Below are 17,825 nucleotides of genomic sequence, written 5' to 3' on the forward strand. Positions count from 1 at the left end.
CACGAGCCGAGTATGCATACGGTGTAGCCAGAGAGAGAGGAAGGTCTACACGAGCCGAGTATGCATACGGTGTAGCCAGAGAGAGAGATGCAAAGTCTACACGAGGCGAGTGGAGAGTGTAGCAGAGGCGCAGAGTCTACACGAGGCGAGAGAGGAGTGTAGCCGAGGCGCGGAGTCTACACGAGGCACAGAGAGCCGGCAGCACAGAATCCAGAGAGTCAAGAGAAGCGTAGGGTGAAGAAGAAGAGGTCACGAGTTGTACCGTTGTATGGTGACCGCATTGTGAAGAAGAGAGGCCACGCGTTGTATTGTTACAAGTCAAGATTTAATAAAAGAAGTGTGTTCCCGTCAAGGAGTTTCCTGCCGTCATTTTCCAATACTTCATCTGGCGTCAGAAGTGAAACGGGCTTCCAAGCATGGAGACAAGGAAGACCCGTAGGACCCACGGGATTGACCGCGAGGAAAACCTGGACGACTCGGGGCCGCTGGTGGCGGGGGGCGAGGAGGAAGACTTGCCCACGCTACAGGATCCGTCGACGGCGCCGGCCGAGCGACCGGGGACCGAGGCCGTGCTTCGTGAGGCGCACTCCCGACTGGCGGAGCTGCTGCTCGCCGCCGCGTCCATCTTGGCGGAGATCAGCTCGTCGGGAGGAGCGGGGACGGTGGGGGACATTTTACAAGGTCGCCCCGCAGATTCCCGCCAAAACGAATGGGGGATTCCCGCCATTGCGCCTGGGCCTACTTTTGGCGGGAACGGCGAGCGCCACGTAGTGGTGGGTTCCCAAGCGCGCGCATCGACGTCATCAGCGCGCGAGGGGGTCCGCCATTTTACGTCTGCCGCTGGAGCCGCCATCTTACACACCGACGGAGAGGCGGAGAGGAACCACGAGGCGGATGACTTCATTTTTCAGCAGCGTCTGCCCACGTTGTCAGCCTTCAAGGCGGAAGGCGGAGACTGGGGCAAATTTCAGCGAAGGTTTTTGGCGCATCAAGAGATGTCAGCGTGGTCCGATGCTACGGCGCTGCGGGCGTTGCCTGCCCTGCTGGACGACGACGCGCTCGCGGCCTTCAGGTCTGCACGGAAGTCGGACCGCTCCACGCTGAAGGATGCGCTGGGTTTGTTGGCCAGGGTCTACGGACCTCCCTCGGCGTGCCGCCATCATTTCTACGCAAGACGGAAAGCGGCCACGGAGACCGCGCTGGCCTATCGCACGGCGTTGCTGGCTCTTGCTGATGCTGCGTTCCCTCGGATGGACGAGGAGGGCCAAGACGCGATGGTTTTGGAGCAGCTGCTTAAGTTGGCGCAGGACCTGGGGGTCCCTATCAACACAGCTGACGAGATTGATATTTCTTCTTTGAGAGTCGCCACGAGTATTCAAGCGCACGAGGCCCTACAACGGAAACAAGGAGTTGGTTGCAACGCTGCTGTCGTCGCAGCTCCGGGTTCGGTGGTCACCGAACCCCAAGTCGTCAGCCCACGAGAGGAGGCGTTCGCCACGGGACGACCAGGGGACTGGAGGCCGGGGGCTCGGTCGCCTCTGCGATCGGGCCGAAAGTCGGAGCATCCAAGATCTACTCCGACCCTCGTCACGTGCTATAACTGCGGCCTCCGGGGCCACGTGGCGTCCGGGTGCCGCGCTCCGCGTCAGCGCGCCATGGGTGCTCGGCTGGACGACGACCGAGATCCCAAGTCATCTCTACAATCCCCGGCAAGTCGCGGCACCTCACACGCTCGGCCTGTTTATTTGGCACACATGGGACGCCGCGTTGCGGCGGAGGAGGGCCGGTTAAGGTTCGGGGATTCGGTTCGGCGAGGGGGGTTCGGCCGGGACCAGGGAGACATCGAATGGGCGGAATTGGGGCATAGAATTGTGGCTGCTTCGGCGGGTTCGTCCGTTGTTACGGGATCTATTGATGGGGTCGAGATTAGGGTGTTAGTGGACACGGGGGCATCGGCAACTATTATATCGGACCTCATTTATGATATTCTCCCAGTCCAATGTCGTCCGCTGCTTCCAGTGGATGTGCCATTTTACGCCGCTAATGGGGGATCGTTGGGCATTATCGGTCAGATTAGGGCGTCCATTTGCATTGGAAATATCAAATTGTCGGGACCCGTTTTCGTTTCGTCTTCTTTGGCGGTTCCGTGTCTTTTGGGCACTGATTTTTTGGCTAAAATGCCCATTAAAATTCTTATCGATCAACGATGCATTGAACTGCCATCGGGTCGCCGGATTGCATTTTTGACGAGCCCTACTGACATTCGGACGGCGTGCGCTACGATACAAGCGGTGGCGACACAGACCGTGCATGTGCCCCCGGGTTCACAGATGTTGATTCCCCTCCGGTTGCGGAAACCATGGGTGAGGGAGGCTTCGGAACAAAGTATGCTTTTGGGTCCTTCTAACAAGGCTGTCGGGGGTCTTGATTTATCGGTGGCTCACACTTTGGTGCGGGCTGACAGGGATCCGTTTGTGATGGTTTTGAACGCGGGGTCGCGGCCAGCTGTCATTCCACAGGGCACCGTGCTGGCTCACGCGGCGCGGGTCCCTGTGGATGATGGGTTGGTTGCGCAGGTGGGCTCGAGCCCCGCGCGGAACGTTGAGCCAAGGGAAGACCTTGAGTGGGTCCATTCGCTATGCGCCGCCTCGGACGATTTGTCGGCGGCGCAGTTGGGTGCGCTGCGCGAGTTGCTCATAGAATTCTCTGATGTGTTCAGTAAACATGAGTATGACATTGGGTGCACAGATTTGTTGCACCACCACATTGAAACGGGCGATGCGGCGCCGGTCAAGCTAAATCCCTTCCGACTGAGTCCCGTGGAGAAGGAACATGTTCAGTCGGCTGTTAACGAAATGCTAGAAGCCGATATTATTTCGCCCTCCTCTAGCCCGTGGGGAGCGCCTATTGTGCTGGTTAAGAAGCAGGACGGGTCCCTGCGATTCTGCGTTGATTTCCGTCGCCTGAATAAGATCTCTGTGGCTGACACGTATCCGCTCCCCAGGATGGATGAGTCCCTCGATGCATTGTCTGGTACGCGATATTTTTCGACTCTTGATTTGTTATCGGGGTTTTGGCAGTTGCCGCTCGACGAAGAGTCGAAACCTAAGACAGCATTTCGGACTCCAGGGGGGCTGTTCCAGTTTAACCGGTTACCCAGGGGACTTCACTCCTCTCCAGCGACGTTTCAGCGACTTATGGAGTTGGTTTTGTCGGGCTTGCAGTGGGATACATGCTTGATTTATATGGACGATGTCATTGTTTTCAGTAAAACGTTTGAAGAACACCTCCAGCGATTGAGAGGGGTGTTCTTGCGAATGCGATCGGCTAAGCTGAAATTTAAACCGGCCAAATGTCACCTCCTTCGGAAGTCGGTTAGATACTTGGGTCACATTGTCGATTCTTCGGGGATCTCCACCGATCCCGCGAAGACGGATTGTGTCGGTTCGTGGCCGACACCTACGTCCGTTTCCGACGTGCGTAGTTTCATCGGGTTTGCTTCTTATTATCGGCGGTTCGTTGAGCACTTCGCCACTATTGCAAAACCCTTGCACGCTCTAACGGCGAAGGGAGTGAAGTTCAAATGGGGACCGGAGGAGGAGGCCGCGTTTCGCTCCCTCCGGGACGCCTTGGTGGGTGCCCCACCCTTGTGTTATCCCGATTTTGCCAGTCCCTTTTTGCTGGACACGGATGCTAGCAACACGGGCATTGGGGGGGTGCTATCCCAAGTCGTTGGGGGTGTCGAAAGAGTTGTCGCCTACGGTAGTAGGGTGTTGTCTCCGGCGGAGCAGCGCTACTGTGTCACCCGTCGCGAGCTGCTTGCCATTGTTTTTTTTGTGCAGCAGTTTAGGCCATATCTTTATGGTCGTCACTTTACAGTCCGAACGGACCACGCGGCGCTACAGTATTCATTGAGGGTCGCCCAGCCCTCGGGCCAGTTGTCGCGTTGGTTGGAAGTCCTCCAGGACTATCAGTTTACGACTACGTACCGTAAGGGGTTGCGACACACGAATGCCGATTGCTTGTCGCGGTTGTTGCCTTGTGATGAATGCGCGTGTTTGTCGGGATCGGCGCGCTGTAAACCGACGCTTGCGGGGGAGATGGGGGCACTGGCTGCGACAGCGGGCGCACCGATCAGGGATGATTCCACTGCCTCTCAGGGTCGGGACTCGCTGCTCTCGCTGTCGCTCAGCGAATGGGGCCGCCTCCAGATGGCGGACAGCTCGCTGCTAGCATTGCGCCGCAAGGTTGGGGGTCCCGAGGGGGACCAGGAGCGTACCGGCTCCTATGTACTTGAGCAGGGAGTGTTATTGAAATGGGACAGTTTGTCCCGGCGGAACGCACTCGTGGTGCCTTCCGCTGTGAGGGGGAGGGTTGTCTTGGCGGCACACGAACGCCTCTTGCACTTGGGAGTTAACAAGACGCTTGCCCTGCTTCAGCGTGACTATTACTGGCCGGGAATGGGAAGTGATGTGGTGCATATTCTGAAGGGGTGCGTTGAGTGCGCCAGGCGTAAACCACCGGCCGTGGCAGCTAATCCACCGCTGCAATCTATTCAGGTCTCGCGTACCAACGAGCTCGTTGCACTCGATATTTTGGGGCCCTTCCCAGTCACGCCGAGAGGGAATAAATATTTGTTAGTGGGGGTCGAATACTTTACCCGATGGCCTATGGCGTGGCCTCTCGCTAACCAGTCGGCAGCGGCTGTGACGGATGCCTTCGTCCAGGGCTATGTCCTGGACAAGGGGGCTCCCGAACGCCTGCTGACCGACCAAGGTAAAAAATTTTCGAGTAAATTGTTGCAAGAGGTGTGCGATCTGTTGGGTACCAAGAAGGTGCGTACCTCCCCGTACCAACCGCAGACTGACGGGATGGTGGAGAGACTCCACAAAACCTTGACTTCCATGCTGTGCCAGCAGGTGTGCGAGGCACATGTAGATTGGGACCTGCAGGTCCCGGGAGTCCTTGCCGCGTATAGAATGGCCCCCCATGCAGCTACGGGGTTTTCCCCATTCTATTTGATGTACGGTCGGGAAGCTGACCCGCCAATAGAAACGCAACTTGGCCTGTCCGCTCCACGAACTAATTCTAATTTGGCAGAACATATTAAGTTTAATATTCATAAGCTGACAGAGGCGAGGGAGGCCGCACGGCTTAATTCGCGGGCTCGCCAAATTGCTAATGAACGGTTGCGGGCACGGAAGGTGTCCATGCACGAATGGAAACCAGGTGACAGGGCCTGGCTGCATTGCCCTCAGGCACCCTTGGCTACGTCGCCTAAATTGTTGAGACCGTGGAGGGGACCCGTGGAGGTCGTGCGCGTTGCACGGCCCCAGTGCGTTCAGATAAAGTGGGGAAAGCGCCGTTGGTACGTTCACCCCTCCCGACTGAAACCGTTCTCGCCTCCATATGGCCTCCCCGTGTGTCGTGATGGCCGGGCGTGTGACGTGACCGGCGACCCAGAGGGGGAAATGTCTCTGCCTGATCCACACGTATTTTCGCCTGATCTGCTCCCAGGTGTCTCGGAACTGACAGCTGCCGATCACCGGCGGCCGGATCTCCGCGGCGGGGCCGGCCCCTTCAGGCCCGTTCCGCGCCGTCTGGAGCAACCGGAACCGCCGGACGGTCGTCAGTGTCCCGCCCCATATGATGGACCAGCCAGACGGACTCGCGCCAGGTCGTGCTACTTTGCATGACCTGCCTCGTGAGGAGTCGGGGCAGTTGGAGCGCCTCGTCACTGCGTGTAGTCGCAGGGACGTGGGGCGCGTTCGTTTCGAATTTGCTCGTATCGTGTTATTGTTGACTTTTCGTGTTCATTGTCAATCTGTACATAGTTATTCTTGTTGTTGTTGTTGTTGTTGTGTTATGTTACGGGGCACACTCGGGGGGTTACGGGGTTTTTTTTTGTTGGTTGTCGTTTTATCATCGCGGTTGGTTGTTGTTAGCAGCCGGGCCGGCTGCGAGCTATGTGGGAGGGGGTGATGTAGTGGTTATACGCGCTGGGTGTATATGTCGTGTGCCAGCGCGTATGTACGGGTGTGTGTGTGGTGACGCGCGCTGACGGGGAGGAGCAGGCGTCAGTGCGCGGGTGGGGGGTAGTGCTGCTGATTGGCTGTGTGCCGGTGACGCGCCCAGAGGGAGTGATCGGGTAGCAGCGCGGTGTGATTGGTTGGGGAGTGGAAACACGCGCTGAGCGGAACCGGATCGTAGGGATAGCGCGTGGGGATTGGGTAACTGAGGAGCGGTGCCGACGTTGAGGTCCGCATCCGCTCCGTCTCCCGGGAAGAAGGGGTATATAAGGTGATGCACAGAGGAGCAGGGGGCAGAAGTGGAACCATCTAAGAATGAAGACGAAGGTGCAGAGATAGAGCCAGTAGAGGAGAGTAATGGAGAGTAGAGGAGAGTAATGGAGAATAGAGGAGAGTAAGGTATAAGTGTGTAGCCAGCGAGAGAGAACGGTCTACACGAGCTGAGTAATGTATAGTGTGTAGCCAGCGAGAGAGAACGGTCTACACGAGCTGAGTAATGTATAGTGTGTAGCCAGCGAGAGAGAACGGTCTACACGAGCCGAGTATGCATACGGTGTAGCCAGAGAGAGAGGAAGGTCTACACGAGCCGAGTATGCATACGGTGTAGCCAGAGAGAGAGATGCAAAGTCTACACGAGGCGAGTGGAGAGTGTAGCAGAGGCGCAGAGTCTACACGAGGCGAGAGAGGAGTGTAGCCGAGGCGCGGAGTCTACACGAGGCACAGAGAGCCGGCAGCACAGAATCCAGAGAGTCAAGAGAAGCGTAGGGTGAAGAAGAAGAGGTCACGAGTTGTACCGTTGTATGGTGACCGCATTGTGAAGAAGAGAGGCCACGCGTTGTATTGTTACAAGTCAAGATTTAATAAAAGAAGTGTGTTCCCGTCAAGGAGTTTCCTGCCGTCATTTTCCAATACTTCACTAGTACAGCACCAACCGGTTGTGCATTGGAGAGTAAACCCACTACTACATTAACAATTATTGTGTAGTGTATTGTAGTGTATAGTAGTGTAGTTTAGTATACAAGTTCAGCACTCAGAGATTGTGTGTTGGAGAGTAAACCCACTACAACATTTACAATTATAATGTAGTGTATAGTGTAGTGTATTGTAGTGTAGTGTATAGTGTTGTATACTAGTCCAGCACTCACCGGTCATGTGTTGGAGAGTAAACTCACTACAACATTTACAATTCGAGTACCGTGACGTTTCACCAGTAATTACAACAACAACCAGCATCATCAGGCGACAGCCAGAGCTGTGTAAAAATCCTACTGTTTCGGTCTTAAATAGAGGTGGGGGTGAATGTGATGTAGTTACTTGTGAGCCAATCGGGTCTCCAAGGCGTCTCCACGACGTCTTGGAGACGTCTCCACGATATATTGCTAGTTGTTGTTCAGACGTCCACACTGCGAGCAAGAGCGGAGAGCGCCGAGCGGTGCCACCAATGGTCGACGCACCCCACGGCGGCTGTGACCGGGGTTGGTCCACCGGATTCCAATCCGCTGACCTCGCTCTGGTGCCACGCTAAAGCGTTCCCCCTCCTTCTGCTTGCCACGGTTACGTGGAATCGTGTGCTCCAGGTGTGATTGACCTGGCCGAGATCTCGGCCAACGTGAAGGCGGCCACGGCCGGCAACTTCTCTCTGTTCGCCCTCGGCTTCGGCTTCGACGTCGACTACGACTTCCTGGAGCGACTCGCGCTCGAGAACCGTGGCATCGCGCGCCGCATCCTCGTCGACAACAAGGCCGACTCGCAGCTCAAGGTCCGTGCTGGGCCACGCAGGAGCCTGCACCGCCGTGTGGGGCTACGTGGGGGTCACGTGGGGCCATTTTGGGCCATGTGGGGCCCCGCCAACAGGCAGTCCCCATATAGTCACATGGTGGCGATGAGGATGATGAATGAACAATGCATGGACGACAATGATGATGATATTGATCTTGCTGATGATGACAAGTATAGTGGATGATTATTATTGGAAAATGAATCGATGATGATGATAACGATGATGATTTGTCTGTAAAGTAGCACCACCTTATATGCCTAGGGTGCTTTCCATCCCATCGCATCTCAAGAGCACCCCCAGTCGCACTTGTTCCTGTGCATGAGCCTGCGAATAGGAGGTAATGTTAGCGATGTGCTCTACCCTAGGGCACCCCCAGTGACATCTGTCCCTGTGTATTGGCCCACCAATAGGAGACCATGATAGCGATGTGGTCTATCCTAGGGAACCCCCAGTGGCAGCAGTTCCTGTCCACGAGCATTGCCATGTCGATATCTTCTGCGACCTTTTTGCCAGCATCCAAAATGATGAAAAATAAGAATAGGTTTTATACACTTTCTGGCAATAATACAGGTATTCCGATAGACACCTTTTACAAGGCATACATTCTTCATTAACCACACATACTTGTGGCAAAACATGCAAAAAGGCCCCATAGATATAACTGCTCTACCTGAGCTATGCGTGTTCTGATACTTGCATTGTCTTCGTACTGTTCTCTGGTCTGACACTGGTGAGACTAGGCCATAAAGAAGGCTGCTGTCTCTAGTGTAGGCCAAATCAGTTTCAAACTCGATGCGTATATTATGTCCCATGTGTGGTTAACACAGACTTGATGCCTTACGAAAAGGTATTTATTCAGTGTTTGAACATCTTAATGTACCTCCGGTTTTATTGGCAGAGAGGGTTTAAAAATACGACGCGATTATCATTTCCAGGGCTTCTATGACGAGGTGGCGACGCCTCTCCTGTCGCACGTGGCGGTGCGTTATGCGGGCGCGCCCGTCTCCGCGCTCACGCAGACCTCCTTCGACAACTACTTCCACGGCGCAGAGCTCGTGGTCGCCGGCAAGACGGCGGCGCAGGCCACGGGGGGGCCGAAGCTGAGCGCCCATGTCACCGCCGAGTCGGTGAGATGCGGCCTCGCTCGCCCGCTAGTCCGTTCGCTCGCTCAATTGATCGTTCAGTCACTCGGTCGCTCGCTCACTTATTTGATCACTCAACCATGCGATCGCTCTCTCACTCGCTCAAAAGATCATTCAGTCACTTGCTCACTCACTGGCTTGCTCACTCAGTCACTCGCTAGTTCACTCATGTGCTCGCTCACTCGCTCGCTCGCTCACTCATTCGAACATTCACTCACTCACTTGCTGAATTGATCATTCAATCACTCACTCGCTCTCCTGCTCACTCGTGCACTCACTCTTTCAATTAGTCACTCACTCATCCAATTACTCACTCACTCATTAAAATGCTCACTCATTCGAATGATCACTCATTCAATCGCTTACTCACTCGCTCAATCGATCATTCAATCACTTGCTCACTCACGGGCTCACTCACTCATGCACCCACTCAATGTATCAGTCACTTACTGCCTCAATCTCGCACTCGCCCGCTCATTTGAACGCTCGCTCGCTCAATTGATCATTCAATGTTTCAATCACTTACCCGATCACTCATATACTGACTCATTTGATCAGTCACTCGCACATCCAATCACTCGCACACTCACTCATTCGATTGCTCACTCACTCATTTAATTGATCGTTCAATCCGTCATTCACTCCTTCACTCGCTCAATCACTCATACACTCACTCATTTGATCGCTCGCTCAGTTATTCATTCTATCACTTGATCAATCACCCACTCACTCGCAAATTCTCTCCCTTGCTCACTCGCTCGGTCACTCATCACATGTAAAGTGTCTAGGTTTTTTTAATTCTCCACAGGAACACACGGGTGAGAGCTGCGAGTGTCCAGTGAACATCACGTGGTGAAGCGGCGATTCTAGGAATCAATGAGCGAATGAATGAACGTCTAATCGGGTGAGTGACTCGGTGATTGGGCGACTCTAAATTAGTGAATGACTCCACGAGTGAGCGAATGCATGACTGGCCATCGAGTGAGTGACTCATCAAGTGAGTGACTTTTGGCGAGCATGTGCGTGAGTGACCCCAGTAATCTGATGGGTGAGTGACCGGGTCAGCGGGTGACTACTAAGTGGAGTCCACCGTGTGGCGGCAGGTGGATAGTGACCTCACGCTCGACGTGGTGGCCGACGCGGGTGACACGGAGCGATTCCTGAGCGAGCATCGCTTCACCGACCCGACCTTCGCCGAGCGACTCTGGGCATTCCTCACCATCAACCAGCTGCTGCTGCAGAGGTCCCCTCCTCCTCGCCCGCTCGCATACCTACTCGCTCACCAGCCCAATCATCACCCACCGCCCGCTGACATACTTAATCACCGGCTCACCCACTCACTCTCTTCCACTCACCCCTCAATCGTTCATTTACCCACTTTCCCACCAGCACAATCAATCGCCCACTCGCCCGCCCACTTCCATACTCAATCACCAGTTCACTCTCTCATCCACTCACCCTCTCACTCACCCTCCAGCTGACGCTCTCACTCACCCTGCCACTCGCCCTCATGCTTGCCCTCCCGCTCGCCCTGCAGGACGATCTCGCTGTCCGCCCAGGAGAAGAGTCGGCTGTCCCAACGTGCGCTCGACCTCTCTCTGCGCTACAGCTTCGTGACCCCGCTCACCGCCATGGTGCTCACCGTGCCCAACGCCCCGAAGCAAAACCTCGTGGGCGGCCATGCCGGGGAGCGCAAGTGCTGCGCCGGTGAGCCAGTGTGTGGGTGGGCGGGCGAGTATGCAGGCGGACGGGCAGGTGAGCGTGCGGGCGAATGGGCGGGTGAGTGAGCAGGTGAGTGAGCGAGCGAGTGAGTGTGACTGGGCGGGCGAGAAGGCAGGTGAGCAAGTGATTTTGTGTGTAGCGGTGATGTAGCGGTTAGCATGCCTCGCTACGAACTCGGTGACCTGAGTTCAATTCCCGCTCACGGCCAACACCAGTGACGATTGTCTGAACCAGTCCTGCGCCTCCCTTAGGTCGACTCAGCCTGATCACTAACTTGTTGTGTCAGTGTGTAAGCTTCACCACTCCGAAGACAAAGGCGGCCGAGTGTAATGCTGGCCACCCACCCCCATGTGTACCGTGTCAGCCTACATAGGCGCTTGCTAACGTAACTTGCCTTAAGAATATGTTAAGGCTATAGGGGGGATTTTTGTCTTTTTGTATGAGTGTGCAGGTGACTGATTAGATTGGTGTGTGTGATGTGCTGGCAACCGTTCCACAGTTTCAATTACATCACTTAAAACCCACGGTGAAAACTCCCCACTAAGCTTGTGCTGGAGACCTCAGGGGGCCAGCCTTCGAAGACGAATTCTGGTCAAACCCATTTGGCAGAACCAGGAGACTGTACCCCCTCCTCTCAGGGTTCCAGCAGAAATCCGCTGCGAGTGGCCACGTGAATATTCGAATGCTCACGGCAGAAGAGGGGCTTGCCAACTCCTCTGCCGGGAGCTGGAATGGTACCGCCTGGACTTCTGTGGATTATGGGAGGGTCCGGTGGGCTGGTTCTGGCTCCATTCACTACGAGGGGAGGGACAGCCCCTACACATGGGGCACAGAACTGATAGCTCGCGTTAGCATTGCCTCACCCCTCCTCCCGATGCCAAGGGGAAATGGGTGACGCTCAGAACTGTGGCATATGCAGCTGCTGTGGCTGCATTGGGTACAAGGTCCGGACCTCTCCCAGAGAGACCCTGGCTGAAGGAGGAGGTGTTCTGGCTGTCTGACATAAAACGACAGGCACCTGCCGTCTACAACATTCCACAGCCGAGAATGAGGAGGCTTACCGCAGCCTTTGCTCGGAGGTTCAGAGAGTTGTGCGGTGCTACAAGGATGTGTGGTGGTCGTGGGTTGCGGAAGAGATGGATACAACCTCAGCAGCGCGTGATCACAAATCACAATTTAACTCCAAAAAATTAACTTTCAGTATTACACATACCACCAATCTTAATTATAAAGCACGGTCATCCGATCTCCAACCCCCAAGAACATTCTTAATTTGGAGCTTTCGTGACTGCAGGAATAACTCTTTGGTTCTTTCGGTAAAGTCACGTATAGAGAAAAAATAAGAAATTAAATAATAGCATACTACGACGTTTCGATTGCAACACAAGCAATCATCATCAGGTATAAAATAAATAGCAACAAAAATCTAACCAGAAAACTATAGACAGACATATAAGCAGGCAGATATCACAAAGATACATAGAGAGAGAACACACATCGGCACACAGAGAGAGAACGTCTCTGTGACGAGGCCTTAAATATAGAGAGGGGGCGGGGGCGGAGAGAGGGAGGGGTTAGAGAAAAATTAGCATGTCAATGAGTAGGACGACGCGTGGTAAGGTACGCAAGCTTGAAAATTAGGAGAACGGGAGAGAGACACACTAAATTAGATAACCTAGCAAAATATCGAAATGTAATGTAATGCAACACAGAGAGTCGGTCAACACACAATTAACGCATAGCCTGGTTGATTACGTATTTCAAAGATTGCTAAGTTAGAATTTAAGTGTGAAAATTCCAAAGAGAGGCAAAACACAAACACGAGGAACGGAGACACACAGACAGAGCAGAACATAAGAACGACAAAAAACGAGTGGAGACTAGAAAAAGTACACTAAATCAAATAAAACCTAGCAACATTTCGAAACTTAATGCAATGCAACACAGAGGGTCGGTCAACACACAATTAACGCATAGCCTGGTTGATTACGATCTTCCAAAAATTGCTAAATTAGAAGTTAAGTGTGAAATTTGAAAGACACAAACACGAAGATCGATACACAGGCAGAGAGAGAAAACAAAAAAACCCAGAGAGAGAGAAAAAGATAAACTTAAAACTTCCCCGTAGAAGTGGTTCAATCTTAATTTGGAGTATATTCTTAGGTTTTTTCGGTAAAGTCACGTAGGTAAAAACATTAAAAAGTAAAATAAAAAAAAATCACGACGTTTCGGAGGCAACACAAGCTTCCGTCTTCAGGTGGTACCGTCACAGCCACGACAGCTGTATCAAGTAAATGAGAGATTGCAGAAGTTACCACTGCGTTTATATAATGGTTGGAGAAGGTGGTGGGGCAAGGGCCGCATACTTATTATTAATATGGTAAGGTGAGGCTTGAGACTAAGAATAGACTGCATAACAAAGGCTGAGCCTTTGTTATGGAGATGTGCGGTTTGTGACTCAACCTGTAACAAGAAGACCACCACTAAACATGGTAAAACAGTAATGGTTGTCTATCAAATAAGATTGGCAAATAAGTGTAGTTAAATCTTTTTTGCATGGTTAATCACATCTTTCCAATGATTACTCAGTTTGTAACCGTCATCACGGTTGAAATTATGTCTGTGTTTGTATATTTGTATGGCTTCGTGTACAAACCTTTGATGGTAGCCAGGAGGTTTGCAGAGAACCTTGGTTATTTTCCAATCTTATTTGACAGACAACCATTACTGTTTTACCATGTTTAGTGGTGGTCTTCTTCTTACAGGTTGAGTCACAGCCTTTGTTATGCAGTCTATTCTTAGTCTCAAGCCTCACCTTACCATATTAATAATAAGTATGCGGCCCTTGCCCCACCACCTTCTCCAACCATTATATAAACGCAGTGGTAACTCCTGCAATCTCTCATTTACTTGATACAGCTGTCGTGGCTGTGACGGTACCACATGAAGACGGAAGCTTGTGTTGCCTCCGAAACGTCGTGATTTTTATTTTTATTTTATTTTACTTTTTAATGTTTTTACCTACGTGACTTTACCTAAAAAAACCTAAGAATATGAATCATTGCAGTCACGAAAGCTTCAAATCTAGACTTAATTTGGAGCTTTCGTGACTGCAGGAATTACTCTTTGGTAATTCCTGCAGTCACGAATTACTCTTTGGTAATTCCTGCAGTCACGAAAGCTCCAAATAAAGATTGAACCACTTCTACGGGGAAGTTTTAAGTTTATATTTTTCTCTCTCTCTGGGTTTTTTGTTTTCTCTTTCTGCCCTGTGTATTAATCTTCGTGTTTGTGTCTTCCAAATTTCACACATAACTTCTAATGTAGCAATTTTTGGAAGATCGCTTTCAACAAGGCTATGCGTTAATTGTGTGTTGACCGACCCTCTGTGTTGCATTGCATTAAGTTTCGAAATTTTGCTAGGTTTTATTTGATTTAGTGTACTTTTTCTGTCTCCACTCGTTTTTTGTCGTTCTTATGTTCTGCTCTGTCTGTGTGTCTCCGTTCCTCGTGTTTGTGTTTTGCCTCTAACCGTCATCACGGTTGAAATTATGTCTGTGTTTGTATATTTGTATGGCTTCGTGTACAAACCTTTGATGGTAGCCAGGAGGTTTGCAGAGAACCTTGGTTATTTTCCAATCTTATTTGACAGACAACCATTACTGTTTTACCATGTTTAGTGGTGGTCTTCTTCTTACAGGTTGAGTCACAGCCTTTGTTATGCAGTCTATTCTTAGTCTCAAGCCTCACCTTACCATATTAATAATAAGTATGCGGCCCTTGCCCCACCACCTTCTCCAACCATTATATAAACGCAGTGGTAACTCCTGCAATCTCTCATTTACTTGATACAGCTGTCGTGGCTGTGACGGTACCACATGAAGACGGAAGCTTGTGTTGCCTCCGAAACGTCGTGATTTTTATTTTTATTTTATTTTACTTTTTAATGTTTTTACCTACGTGACTTTACCTAAAAAAACCTAAGAATATGAATCATTGCAGTCACGAAAGCTTCAAATCTAGACTTAATTTGGAGCTTTCGTGACTGCAGGAATTACTCTTTGGTAATTCCTGCAGTCACGAATTACTCTTTGGTAATTCCTGCAGTCACGAAAGCTCCAAATAAAGATTGAACCACTTCTACGGGGAAGTTTTAAGTTTATATTTTTCTCTCTCTCTGGGTTTTTTGTTTTCTCTTTCTGCCCTGTGTATTAATCTTCGTGTTTGTGTCTTCCAAATTTCACACATAACTTCTAATGTAGCAATTTTTGGAAGATCGCTTTCAACAAGGCTATGCGTTAATTGTGTGTTGACCGACCCTCTGTGTTGCATTGCATTAAGTTTCGAAATTTTGCTAGGTTTTATTTGATTTAGTGTACTTTTTCTGTCTCCACTCGTTTTTTGTCGTTCTTATGTTCTGCTCTGTCTGTGTGTCTCCGTTCCTCGTGTTTGTGTTTTGCCTCTCTTTGGAATTTTCACACTTAAATTCTAACTTAGCAATCTTTGAAATACGTAATCAACCAGGCTATGCGTTAATTGTGTGTTGACCGACTCTCTGTGTTGCATTACATTACAATTCGATATTTTGCTAGGTTATTTAATTTAGTGTGTCTCTCTCCCGTTCTCCTAATTTTCAAGCTTGCGTACCTTACCACGCGTCGTCCTACTCATTGACATGCACATTTTTCTCTAACCCCTCCCTCTCTCCGCCCCCGCCCCCTCTCTCTATTTAAGGCCTCGTCACAGAGACGTTCTCTCTCTGTGTGCCGATGTGTGTTCTCTCTCTATGTATCTTTGTGGTTTCCCCAAGAACATGTTCGTAGGTTGTCTGAGCATCTCTGTGAGGTCTTGGGGGAGGGGAAGCCCTTCAGATAAAAAAACATATAATGGGCCAAGGTGGGGTTGACCCTGCTAAGGCTGCTGTGCCTCAAATATTGGAGGAAGCAGTCGCTCCCAGTGAGTGGTTGGCTGAAGTGCCATCTTTTGAAGGAAGCGTGAAGGGTTGATCTGGAGCCTGAGACCAGGTAAAGAGCCGGGCAGAGATGACCTCTCAATTGAACTGCTGAGAGAGGTTGGTGTTTGTGTGCAAGTTTTTCCCGATGTGACTTCATTACAAATGTCTGGTCAACAGGACAGGTTTTGCAGGATTGAAAAGATGCCCTGGTGGTCCCCATTTTTTAAGAAGGGGGACAGCACTGATTCCAACCATTACCAGGGCATCTCCCTCCCCAGTGTGAGGCTCGGAAATGTTCTAGGATGATTCTACATCGCCTTGCCAGGCACGCTGAGGAAAGGCTCGCGGAACCCTTATGTCGTTTCAGGTCGAGGAGGTCAAGGCCTATTATACAATCAATAGGCCAGGGCACTGGTTTATTCTCAAGGATGCTCTCTGGCTCCTACAATAATTAACATTTATTTTTAACCACGAGAAGCTTCCCATAGCTGTACCGGACCAATCTCTGTTTTGTACAATATGATGGGAGGCTGATCGATGCCCAGGTGATGTCAAGCGATAGCTCCCTGTTGGTCAAATGTGTTATGTACGCTGATGATCTGGTAATTGCTGCCCACTCTGAGAAGGAGTTGGAGATGCTACTGATGAACCTGGCATATGCTATTTGGAAATGGGGCCTTAACCTCGGCCCCACCAAAACAAAGCGCATTCCTTGTTGTGTATTGTGACTGGTGGGGCAGTTGTGGGGAGAGTGGATGGGTTCCCTTACCTGGTCAGTGTGCTTATGACCAGTTCCGGTTTGACAACTGAGGTCTCACTCCAAATTAATTAGGCGGCATTATCCTTTTATCAGCTACGTAACGCTGTGCGGAGGTTACCTGGTTTGTCGCTCAACACGAAGCATCATGTCTTCTCGACCACGGTTATGCCCTCCCTTCTCTATGCTTGCAAAATGTGAAGCCTTTTGATGGAACATCTGCGCCAGTGTGAACATTCACGCTGGCTTGCCTGCGATCCATCCTGGGATTAACCAGACTGGATTGCGTGAGGAGCTCACAGATCCTTGAAAGATCTGAACATAGTCCCAACAGTTAGCTCTCAGCCACCGCATGCCCAGCCAATGCATGCCAGAGGAGTTTATGTTTAAACAGGCTATAGAAGAAATGGACTGATGTGGTACAAGAGGATATGGAGCTGAGTGGACTTGTGGAAGACTGTTACCAGCGGTGTCAAGATCGGCCCCTATGGAGGAGTCTCGTAAAGGACGTGACTGGGCAGTTGGAGGCATTCGCCCTCCAGCAACACGGAGGGCAGATGAACGATGCTTGCAGCATCGAGCTGATCACCGGGCAGTGAAAACTCAGCAAATTTATATAGTGGGGATCACAGGTGGTGCATCTGCCGGTCATCCCAGTCAGTCAACCCATGGCACCTGCTGAGTCTGTCCTGTGACCTGCCAGCAGCGAGCCTCCCACACTTCACGTGGTCTCAAAGTGCACCTAGCTTGGCACAAGCACCGTGGTGACATCACTGTTACGTCATGGTGAATGGCGGCTAATGTTGCTGTTGGGTGAGCCGACTCTATGTTTGTGTGTGAGTGGGGAGCGGTAGTGTAGTGGTTACCGCATTGTGCTCCCAACCTGGCAAGCCAAGTTAAATTCCCACTTACAGCTAACATCAGTTGCAAATATCTTAACCAGTCGTCGGCCTACCCTAGGTTGACTCAGCCTTAAACAAGTACCTTGTATGGTGTGTAAACGTCAACATTTTGGGAGACAAAGGCGTCCCGGCGTGGTTTTGGCAACACTGCCCTTTGTGTGCCGTGCCAGCCTTAATAGGTGCTCGCTGAGAGCACTTGCCCGAAAAGCGTGTGTTGGCTAAACAGGGGACCACTATCTTTATCTTTGTGTTCCACAGGACGAGTCTCCCCTGGGCAGACGCCCCACCCCAATCTGCCCGAGCCTGACCCTCCATGTGCGTGAGATGCCTACTTATTCACTCACTCGTTCACTCACTCATCCACTGATTCATTTATTCATCCATGTATAGGGGTGTTAGAGAGAGCCGTTATGCATGGCAGCTTATGGGAAACAAACACAGTGGGCGGGGCTACGTGAGTGCACGGGGGGGGTGCTCTCAACGACGTCCGCACCAGGCAGCCCGGGGCCCCACCCCTCAGCGGGGGTTGAGTATAAAGG

At 51.5% G+C, this 17,825-nt stretch overlaps 1 protein-coding gene across 1 annotated transcript in view; it reads left to right on the forward strand.

The window, feature by feature from the left end:
• Window positions 1-17,825, forward strand: part of LOC144731183 (inter-alpha-trypsin inhibitor heavy chain H2-like) — a 67,635-nt gene that overhangs the window by 38,950 nt on the left and 10,860 nt on the right. The window contains exons 10-14 of the mRNA XM_078612150.1: window positions 7,607-7,788; window positions 8,745-8,936; window positions 10,055-10,194; window positions 10,489-10,658; window positions 17,545-17,601. Of these exons, the coding sequence (XP_078468276.1) occupies window positions 7,607-7,788; window positions 8,745-8,936; window positions 10,055-10,194; window positions 10,489-10,658; window positions 17,545-17,601 (741 nt within the window). The remainder of the gene's footprint in view (window positions 1-7,606; window positions 7,789-8,744; window positions 8,937-10,054; window positions 10,195-10,488; window positions 10,659-17,544; window positions 17,602-17,825) is intronic.

Source organism: Lampetra planeri, chromosome 38, assembly GCF_965212315.1.
Source record: "Lampetra planeri chromosome 38, kcLamPlan1.2.h2, whole genome shotgun sequence".
In the NCBI taxonomy this organism is placed as follows: Eukaryota; Metazoa; Chordata; class Hyperoartia; order Petromyzontiformes; family Petromyzontidae; genus Lampetra; species Lampetra planeri.